Source organism: Bidens hawaiensis, unplaced genomic scaffold, assembly GCF_021521415.1.
Source record: "Bidens hawaiensis isolate Kalapana, Puna unplaced genomic scaffold, B.hawaiensis_p1.1 tig00005061_1, whole genome shotgun sequence".
NCBI lineage: Eukaryota > Viridiplantae > Streptophyta > Magnoliopsida > Asterales > Asteraceae > Bidens > Bidens hawaiensis.
Genome location: NW_027491322.1, coordinates 122683 through 133960, shown reverse-complemented (window position 1 = coordinate 133960; position 11278 = coordinate 122683). Strand labels below are relative to the sequence as shown.

At 35.2% G+C, this 11278-nt stretch overlaps 1 protein-coding gene across 1 annotated transcript; it reads left to right on the top strand.

Moving 5' to 3' along the window:
• The first annotated feature begins 8697 nt into the window (after nucleotides 1-8697).
• Nucleotides 8698-10956, top strand: LOC143628723 (uncharacterized). Its single transcript, XM_077098226.1, has 4 exons — nucleotides 8698-9026; nucleotides 9779-9889; nucleotides 10014-10094; nucleotides 10700-10956. Exons 1-4 carry the CDS (start codon nucleotides 8766-8768, stop codon nucleotides 10781-10783), a joined length of 537 nt encoding a protein of 178 aa, XP_076954341.1. The 5' UTR covers nucleotides 8698-8765; the 3' UTR covers nucleotides 10784-10956.
• Nucleotides 10957-11278: the final 322 nt, after the last annotated feature.

Sequence of the window (11278 nt, the reverse complement as noted above, 5' to 3'; positions counted from 1 at the left end):
TAATTCAGTAATATGTTTGGGTCCAAAAGTGACTTTTGTTAAGGTCGTACTAGATGATTAAAATATCTTTAAAAGACTATTTGTGTAACTAACTTAAATATTTACACTTTAGACCATTTAATATCCATCTCCAAGAGCAAATAAAATCAATTTTCAGTATAAATGGTAAGGAAGACACGAGTCGATTTTAACAATTCTACCAAGAACTTCTACAAATCGAATAACGACTGAATACCCGTGATGTAGCGTGAAAAAATCCTACTAGTTATCGTTTACTTATTAAAAAAGTTACACGTGGTATTAAATCTATGTTGTTCAAAAAACTATAATACATCTTTAAAATATTTAAGTAAACAACTGAACATGTGACATGAATTAAGGCATGAGTTGTCTCCACAACAACTACGTGAGACAAATGACTTTCGATTTAAAAATGTTTTAAAACTTAAACAATACTCACATCAATAAAGGTTAAGTGTCTATCAAGTGTCTTTCTATTTGGCATGTCTCCTTATTTAAAAACATTTATTCTTTATGTTATGTTGTTTCCTTTATTATCTTTTGTTATGGTGGTTATTGGTCCGGTTACAACTTACAAGACATTAGCTGGTTATTTATTTATTTATTTTTTTGAGAAGTACATTAGCTGGTTATTTAAATTTTAATATTAAAAAATTGCATTTGACTCGTTTCTATCTCTATTTTTAAAATTCGAGCTCGGCTCGTGAGTATTTTTTTAAACTTGAGCTCGGCTTGTGCTCGACTTGTTTACTATCCTAATTTATTGTTATATATTTATAATTATTTTTTATATATTATTTTAGTTATAATTTTATATATAAGATAAGATATATGATTGAGTTATTTTTTCATAATATTAAATAGATTAATTAGTAATTAATATATATATATATATATATTATAAAATGATTATGTTAATGACATGCATGACATGCTCATTTAGGCTCGCGAGCCGGCTCAAGCTCGTTAAGTGAAACCCGGACTCATTTATTAAGCGAGCTTACTTTAAGTCTCGAACTCGAGCTCGGGCTTTTTTAAGCTCGGCTTGATCGAGTATTTTCACGAGTCGATCTTGAGTAGCTAACGAGCAGCTCGGCTCATTTGCACCCCTACCTTGCAAATTTGGCGTTAACAAAGTTAAGCGTCAAAGACCTGTCTCTGTCTGAGGTTTGGCGTCATCATCGAACGTCAAACTAACAATGGACGATTGTAATTTTGTCTGAGGTGGATATAGGCTATGAATATGCATGTCACCAGGCCCAATACGTCGCCAAAACCTATGTGATTTGTGGCGTACATATAAAAAATATTTTGTGTATTTATCTAAGGAAACCAAAATATTATCTAAGTAAATTTAGAAAAAAAAACGATTTAATTGAGTGTAGGTTTGGTAGTAAGGTCACTTGTTAACAAATGCTTTGAAAATAGCAACATCGTTGCGTTTTCTTCTTCGCAATTGAGTGGTTATTGTTTGAAGCCAGTTGTATACTTGATATTCGCTTTTAATTCTAGTGTCACATCTCAATTCAGGGCCTGGACGTGTGATCCATAGTTGGTACATGTTTTGTAAATATGTCAGAGTTTATGGTTGTAAAGCGGAAGACTTTAATTATTATATTATTATAATCAAAACCCGAGGTTTTTAAAACACCCGTTAAGTTATACAAAAATGTTTTGATATTAAAACCATGATTTACATTATTTTAATATTAAAACATCCATTAAGCCATCAGATCCTCTAACGGCTATCATGTGTCTCGAAATACCTATTCTTCATTACCTGAAAAATAGTTATAAAAATACGTCAGCAACACATGCTGGTGAACACGATGACACAAAACATTTTAAGTTACTTAGTCATCCCCTCGGGTATCTTATGACCCGACCATCGTGGCTTAGGAAACAACCAAGTTAAATATACTATTATAAACCTCCAGTTATACTCGAAACCTCTCAGCAATACCGCAGCATCGAGGTCTTAGCAACTATTCAATATACACAAGATAATCCCCTCTCGGACATTACTTAGGTCCGGCCCAACGTGGCGGAGGCGTTAGCAAGTGTGGTGCGGTGTGCCCACCGTCTATCCACATATGTAAGGATCCAGACAAACGTATACAATAGCCTGAGAGCCAGTATTACTTTTGTTTATAAAGTTTTAGGGATATAATCCCATGCAAACATTCAAGACTTTGTTTTAATAAAAGTTGGACATATTCACCTTTCTTCTTGGTTGGTGTTTCTCACCAATTTGTCTCGTTACCTCGGACCTATAGTACGAGAATAACATTTTATAAGTACTAGATCAACGATCTAGTTTCAGACCTTTAGTCCGATTGCATAGCCTTTACCTTGACATTTTGTCTCTTCATAAATATAAGGAGATCTAGTCATTTCTTTTGTTATTCATTCATAACTCTTTGTTTCTTCTTCGTGAAGACACGTATATCTCAAATTTCTTTGTTTATAAGAAAACATTTAATAAAATCTTTATATAAAATAAAGAAATATTACTTTATTCATCATCTCGACTTTATGAAATTTTATTTTACTTTATAAAATCAAGGTATGGGCTATATCCCCGACTAAGGTCTAAGCCACTTATAATATAATATTCGGGCAGAACCCCTACCTTGAATGGCTTATTTATATAAATGCTTGTGTTTTACTTGAACAGCACTTCTACTTGAAGGTAAGTCGAGAGGGTATTTAAGTAGGGTTATGACACGCATTTCGAGGTAAGGCTTGGGGGGATATCGCCATATCGGGGTCGTGGCACGTATATCGAGGCAACGTGTGAGATTTGAAGTGTGTTGGATGAATGGGGATCACCCCCATGGCCGGCCTATTTATAGAAATTTTTCTGCATCTTCGCGTATCGCGAAGATGCACTAGCTTCGCTGAGTCGCCGCAACTTGCCATATCTTGATCTCATCATCATCCAAAAATACAAAGGCGGCTCTTGGCGATGCGAGCGTGCGAAGTGCAAAGTGCGCCATCAAAGTGCCCATCGCCCGTGCACGTCGGGTGCTTCGCACCCTCCGCTAGGACTAGGGAGAGTGGTTGGCCACATAAGAACATTTCCATAGAATGTTCTCTCCTTATAAAGTGCTTTATTTTTCTTTCTTCTTCCGATGTGGGATGGAGTATCCTTACTCCCATAAGCTTATTTCCTTCTTTACTTTATTTTACCCATTACTTATACCATAAATATTTTTAGTCACTTGACTTTATTATTTGTCAAAATTTGTCCAAAATTTTCGTGATGTTACATCCTCCCCACCTTAAAATGAATCTCGTCCTCGAGATTTGCTTAGAACAGATGAGGGTATTTCCTTCTCATCTCTGACTCTAACTCCCAAGTAAACTCGGGTCCTCTTCGAGAATTCCATCGTATCTTGACTAATTTTAGCCTTCGATGTTTAAGTTGCTTGACTTGAAAATCTTCAACTTGCAAGGGTTGTTCTACAAATTTTAGATTTTCATTGATTTCAACATCTTTTAATGGCATGGCTAAAGTTTCGTCAGCCAGACATTTACGTAAGTTAGAGATGTGAAATACATCGTGTATTCCTTTCATCTCTTTTGGCAATCGTAAGCGATAAGAAACAGTACCGATTCGTTCTAGTACTTCAAATGGTCCCACAAAACGTGGACTCAACTTTCCTTTCTTGCCGAATCGTACAACTCCTTTCCATGGTGATACTTTTAGTAAAACCTTATCGTCTACTTGAAATTCCAATGGCTTACGGCGGACATCTGCATAGCTCTTTTGTCGGTGTCTTGCCGCCTTAAGTCATTCACGGATTTGTAATACTTTATCTGTGGTTTCTTGGACTACTTCGGGTTCAGATATTTGATTATCTCCTATTTCGGACCAACACACAAGCTTTCTACATTTTCGCCCATACAAAGCTTCAAATGGTGGGGCTTGAATACTTGTGTGATAACTGTTATTATACGAGAATTCCATCAGAGGCAGATGATATCCCAACGTCCGCCCAAATCGATCACACAAGCTCGGAGCATATCCTCAAGCATTTGAATTGTTCTTTCGCTTTGCCCATCAGTTTGAGGATGATAAGCAGTGCTAAGATTCAACTTAGTTCCTAACGCTTGCTGGAAACTATTCCAGAAATGAGACGTAAATCTACTGTCTTGGTCAGATATGATAGATAATGGCACACCATGTAATGCTACGATGTTGTTCACGTAAATTCATGCCAATCTATCCATAGAATAGGATTCATTGATAGGTAAGAAATGAGCGGATTTAGTTAACCTATCAACGATTACCCAAATAGCATTGTGCTGTCGGGTAGTCTTGGGGAGTTTCGTAATGAAATCCATTGTTATCATCTCCTATTTCCATATAGGAAGTTCATGTTGTTGAAGCAAACCTGAAGGATTTTGATGTTCTGCCTTGACTTGTAAACATGTTAAGCATTTAGCAACGTACAAAGCAATACCTCTCTTCATCCCATTCCACCAGTAGTTTGGTTTAAGATTTTGATACATTTTATCACTACCGGGATGCATCATGTATTTTGATTTATGAGCTTCACTCATGATCCTTTCGCATAAATCACCAACAATTAGTACCCAGATTCGGTTTCCAAGTCTGAGTATGTCGTCATCTCCTTTTACTAAAGAATCAATGGTGCCGTTACGCTTTTCTTCGGAGATATGGTTTTCTTCAATTGCTTGCTTCTGAGCTTTCTTGATTTGTTTGATTAGATCTATTTGTAGTTCTAATCTCAAAGCTCGAATTCTTTTGGGTCTCTCACGTTCCTTTCGGCTCAATGCGTCAGTTACAACATTTGCCTTTCCTTCATGATAGATGATTTCACAGTCGTAATAGTTTAAAGTTTCCATCCATCTTCTTTGACGCATGTTAAGTTCCTTCTGATAAAATATATGCTTTAAGCTCTTATGATCAGTGTACACGATAAACTTGACTCCATAAAGATAGTGTCTCCATAACTTTAAGGCAAAGATTATGGCTCCCAACTCTAGATCGTGAGTCGTATAATTCTTTTCGTGTACTTTCAATTGACGAGAAGCATAAGCTATTACTTTCTTTCTTTTCATTAGTACGCAACCTAAACCTGAATAAGATGCGTCACTAAATACGATGAAATCTTCCGTACCCTCTGGCAAGGCCAGTATAGGTGCATTTGTAAGCTTTTGTTTAAGTAAATCAAATGCTTCTTGCTGCTTGGTTCCCCATTCATACTTAACGTTCTTCCGGGTTAGAGAAGTTAAGGGAACTGCTATACGGGAGAAGTTTTCGATGAATCTTCTATAATATCCTGCCAAACCTAGGAAACTTCGGACCTCGGTTGGCGACCTAGGAATCTCCCATTTAGCTATTGCTTCAATCTTTGAATCTGTTCATTTTTAGTCCCTGATCTTTTGGTAACTTGCCATATCTTGATCTCATCATCATCCAAAAATACAAAGGCGGCTCTTGGCGATGCATCAAAGCGCCATATTGCGCCCATCGCCCGTGCCCGTGGACTAGGGAGAGTGGTTGGCCACATAAGAACATTTCCATGGAATATTCTCTCTTTATAAAGTGCTTTATTTTTCTTTCTTCTTCCGATGTGGGATGGAGTATCCTTACTCCCATAAGCTATTTCCTTCTTTACTTTATTTTACCCATTACTTATACCATAAATATTTTTAGTCCCTTGACTTTATTACTTGTCAAAATTTGTCCAAAATTTTCGTGATGTTATATCTGGTGCAACCAAGCCTATTTAATGTTTATAAATGCAACCCAAAATGAAAAAAGAAAAAGAAAAGCAATATCTTATGAAGAATGTGAAAAGAAAATGTTTGTCAAATGGTTGATGACTTGATGTGCAGACCGAAAGAGCAAAAAGAAATACTGCTATTTGGCTTTTTTCAGTGCTAAAATTTCTGCAGTATGTAAATCACATTTGTAGAAATTTGTAAAAGAAGAGGTGGACTAAACCCTGGTGGTCTGTAAAAAAAGAATGTTTACTTTTTAACATTTGTATACTGCTAGAATAAACTGGTGGTGGTGTACGAAAGTGATAGTGGGTGGTGGTAGACGGTGGACGGAGGTGGTGGATTGAGTTGTGGTGGACGGTAGTGGTGGGTGGTGATGTGGTGGTGGACGGTGGTTGTGTCGTACAGTGTGTGTGTGGTGGTGGTGGTGGTGGTGGACAATGGGTGTTGGTAGGTGGTGGTGACTGGTGGTGTTTAGCCCTCTATAGACCTTAAGGGTATGTTTGGTTGGAGGTAATGGAATGAAGGGGGAATGGAATGGGATAAGGAATGAAATGGACAAGAAAATGAAATGAATCATTACCATTTCTTTGTCTTGTTTGGTTAACCTATGGGAATGAAATGAATTATTATTTTATGTTGTTTGGTATCCAAAAAAATTGTAGGAATGAAATAAAAATAATAAAAACACTCCTATCAAAAAATATATTTTTTTTACAAAAAAAAAAAAAAAAACCCGCAATGGCGATGGTGATAGCTCCGGCGACGAAAATGGTGGCGACGGTGGTGGTGGGCGGTGGTGGTGGTGGGGGTGGCAGTGGTCAAGTGGTGGTAGCATTGGTAGTGATGGCGATGGTAGGGCGGTGGCGGCGGTGACGGAGGTGGTGGCAACGACGGTGGCGGTCGGGTGGTGGTGGCAGCAATGGTAGTGGTGGTGGTCGTTGTTAGGTGGTGGTGGTGTTGTTGAAGAAATAGGGTGAAGGAGGAACGAAATGAAAAAAAAAGAAGGGGTTGGGAAGGAATGGTTTTGATGGAATGAGATTCCATGTGTAATGAATGATTCAATTACATTGAGCAACCAAACACCACTTTTTTCATTCTTATGTAATGCATCATTTCATTTCCACTATTATTCCTGCATACCAAACGCTACCTAAAAGATCTTAGAAGTAAATGGGGCAAGTCTTCATCAAAAAAGTTCGCATAAATGTTTTTTAATGAAATGTTTTTGAAAAAACAAGCAGTCTACATATAGCAATGTCTGCGCGTGGTCTGCACAGCACAGACATTTTCTAGAAAAACAAACACCGCCTTAATGGTGGCGTAATTTTCCTTACTTCTCAATGGCATGGAGTGATGATTAATGTTGCAGATTTTTGTAGTCTCATATTCGAAACCTGACTTTAAGGGGTTTTTCCATAATGATGGGTTTCCTCCTTAATAATATTTGGTAAGTCAGAACTGAAACGCTAAAATTAATATAGTCAGTTGACATCCCTTCTAAATAAGGTTCACTCAAGTATTAAGGTTCGTTCCAAATGTTGTTAAAAAAAGGTAAAGTTGTTTTTTGTTAAACTAAAAAAATTAATAATACTAGATAATGCTGTTGGGCTTCTCATGCATATCAATGAATGCCATGAATCATGATGTTGGTTTTCTTGGCCTTTTTTTCCAGTGCTGGTTTTATTGGGCTTGCCAATTTTTCCATGTTGTTTTCTTGGGCTTATCAATTCTTTTTAATCTTTTGGTTGTCACTCAAGGGGTCAACCCTTCAGAATATTTGTGTCGTAGGTTAGTTTTGTGTTTTAGGCGGGCGGCTTCGGGGGGAAAAACTGTTCTCGAACTAAAACCGATTACAAAATCAAAATTCCGTGGATTACTTCTATTCTTCATGAGCTACAGTTATCCTATTACTAATCCACCTACACTATGATGTGACAACATTGCTGTCCTATGATGTTTCATCAACATAAAACTTGAGAGTGACTTGCATTTCATACGAGATATGGTTTCCACTCAAACTCACAAGGTTCGCTACGTTCCTACCTCCGTTCATATTGTAGATCTTCTGATCAAAGCGTTGTCTTTCACACCGTTTGACACTTTTCAGTCCAAGATTTATGTCAATGCAGGCGTCCAACTTGAGGGGACTCATAAGAGTTTATGTCTTTAGAGTTTCATTGTTTTTGTTGAGGCATTTATTGTGAAATTTGTGAACAATATTTTATTTTATGTATTAGTTATGAATAATTAGGCTAAATTTGCGAACAATATTCTACTATAAGTATTAGCTATGAAATTAATGGCAACATTTGTAGCCCTAGTTTATTTTATGTTCTAAACCACTTATTTAATCGAATTAGTTTGGTCTTTATCGGGTTCTGTCGGTCCAAGCCCAAGATCAAAACCGAGAAGGCCTTAGAATAGGAACCAAGGAACAACCTTCGCTCGGGTTTTCTCTGTTCTTTATCGGGTTTTATTGGGTCAGGTTTTCTCGGTCCAACCCGAGAATTGGCTAGCCCTGTTAATATATATCTTAAATTATTTGGTGGGCCTTAAGTGTTTTGCTTTTGGGCCCTTTTAAGCTCATTTTGGGCCATTTAAATTTGCAGTCACAACTCACATGTCACATATATTTGAAAAGAGTACTACCCGCTAATATTTGAAAACAATATTCTCAATTTTGAGCAAACCCTTTGATTTAGAGCCCATCTTATTTGCTTTTTAATAAAAGCCTGGTCCCTTCAACTCATCTTTATTTAAAAAAAGATGAATGGTAATAATTTGGTCTCACCTTTTTATAATAAAAAATAAAATACATGCATTGGTGAGTTGGGCATAATAGCACAATGGGCTTTCCACCTCATCTATATTTTTAATATAAAAAAGTTAGCTACTACTTGTTCTCATTTTAAACACAACCTTGCATAGAAGCAAAAGAGAGCCATTATTGTACTAAAAAAGGTTACTCTTCATTGTTGGATATAATGGCATGCTTGTCTACTACATTGGATCAACAACAACAACAATCGTCTAAAAAGATGATCCAGTTAAAGAGTTCGGGAGCAAGCACTTGTCACACTAGTCCATTGATTGATTGTGACGATGAGTTATCGAAATCGGCCTTGTTTGCTTTTCGGGCTAAAGAAGAAGAGATCACAAAGAAGAAGATGGAGGTCAAGGAGAGAGTTCAAGCTCAATTAAGCCGTGTTGAACAAGAAACCAAAAAGTTAGCCGAAATTCGTAATGTGAGTATTTGAATATTTTTGAAAACTGAATTTGTCGGTTTGGTTTAATTTACCTTTTTCTTTTTAGAACAACAATTCCTAGTTTTTCTAGAATAAATACGCCCCAATCTGCATTATGTAGGATTTGAACCCTCAATTAGTTTTCATTTACTTACTTTTATAAAAGTATAAAACCGAATTAATCAAGAACTTTTGCTTGTGGCCTAATCATTAAAATTTTGCCACAATTTTTTTTGTTGCTGTTAGGAAATATTTGACTAATGGGCAACAATATCCAGGACTAATATATATTAAATTTGTTGAAATATATTACTTCAAAAACCAAGTCTACATAAACTTGATTCGTTAAGCCAAATCTAAGTATGAAGGTCTAGTGGTTGGTTAACCAAACCATAACCAAATTGTTTTAATACAATTAACCGATACGTAACATTAAAAAAATAGCGGAACTCATCGGGTTTAGTGATTTACATTTTCAAAAGCTAAAACTTAAGATTTTGGCTTGGTTCCGGGTTAAAAACTTAAAAGTGATCCAAAAGTATAACCATGGGCAGACCCAAGTGTAGTGAATGGGAGTCGGCTGCTCTTTGTGAAAAAAAAAATAGTAATATATATGTATTAAAATCCCGACCAATCCCATACATTTTTACACCAACCCCTATAAAATAAATTTTCTAAATTTTCTAGATCTGCCACTGAAAAATAGTTACTAAACATGAAAATGTGAATAATGAGAATAAATGTGAGTGTAGGATCTTGAAGCACTTGAGGATCCAAGGTGGAAGGAAGGGTTGATGGTTAGAAAGAAGGTTGACTTGGTCAATAAAGAACTAAAGTCATTGGGGCAAAACTGTCAAAAGAAGGTGAGAATTTGTTACAAAGAAGGTTGACTTGGTCAAACATAGGATTCCAAAGTGTTCATGTTGTACTAAATTTGTTTGTTAAACTTTATTTCTTTATTAATTAATATTTTGTTGTTATGTGTAGGAAAAAGAGTATAAAGAAGCTTTGGATGCATTTAACGAGAAAAACAAAGAGAAAGCACAGCTAATTGCCAGATTAATGGAGGTAATTTTACTTATTTATAATTTTTAGTTTTAATCAAATAATTTAATTATTATTTAGGGATGAATGAAAAAAAGAATAAGCAAATCGTAACCAAAATAATTGATCTGACTAAGTAACTTATGGCTCGTTTCATGATTTCTATAACCACATTTATGGTTCGGTTGTAGTTATATGCATATAAATTATCGAATTAACTTAATTGGCATTAATAATACATACACTTTTTATAAATAATATGTTATATATTTGAAAATTTTGTTATTTATATTTTATATGAATAATATATTAGTTGTTCATTCGGCTTTACAAATTAAAAGTTGAAAGAGTCGATACTGTTTTATTTGATCAAATATATGATTGTATTTATTAATTGAAATTAGCTTCAATCTACTCATGTCCAAAGCAGACAGTTACTATAGTTAATCAAACCATATTTTCCCAATAACTAAACTGATCCGTAATTAAAATTGAAAAATTAAACATCGATTATAGGTTTAATTCTAAGTTCTAACCCTAATCGAACCAAACTGACTAATGCTCACCCATGTATATCACTATTTTATTTACTTACGTAAAGTAAAGCAATTCCGTTCAATTTTTTGCAGCTGGTTACCGAAAGCGAAATGGTGAGAATGAAGAAAATCGAAGAATTAAATGAAAAGTTTGAGCTATTTGTCAAGAAACAATGAATAAATTTATTATTATTTTGTTGTATTATCAAAAGAATTATGAATTTGTGATTAGTTTGTAACATAAATACTGCGAGGGTAAAATTAGGGAATGAAGGTTGCTTTTGTAAAACAATTATTTGCATATCTCGTATTTGTTGTAAGTTTGGGTTTATAATTTATAGATTTTGTGTATTGTTTCTTGCATTTCTAAATTAATCCTTCATGTTTCCAATTTGGGCTTGTTCAATCATCTAATGTATTCTGGATGATTGACCCAATAGCAATTGCATCTGGTGGGCCTGTTACTATGCTCGACTGCTCGAGCTCGGCTCGTTTAACTTATACAGAGCTCAAGTTTGAGCTTGGTTCATTTCGAGCTCTATTTTCAAAGATCGAGCTCGGCTCGTTTACTATATATCAATTATTTTTATATAATTATAATTATATATATATATATATATAGTTCTATTATAGTTTTATGTATAAAAAATATATATTATTTAGTTGTTTTTA

What these genes read in the sequence shown, in the direction of transcription:
- LOC143628723 (XM_077098226.1), top strand. Translation starts at nt 8,766, where the DNA reads ATGGCATGCTTGTCTACTACATTGGATCAACAACAACAACAATCGTCT. An exon ending in GGCAAAACTGTCAAAAGAAG is followed by an intron (nt 9,890 to 10,013) that starts GTGAGAATTTGT and finishes TGTTATGTGTAG; the next exon opens with GAAAAAGAGTATAAAGAAGC. An exon ending in TAATTGCCAGATTAATGGAG is followed by an intron (nt 10,095 to 10,699) that starts GTAATTTTACTT and finishes AATTTTTTGCAG; the next exon opens with CTGGTTACCGAAAGCGAAAT.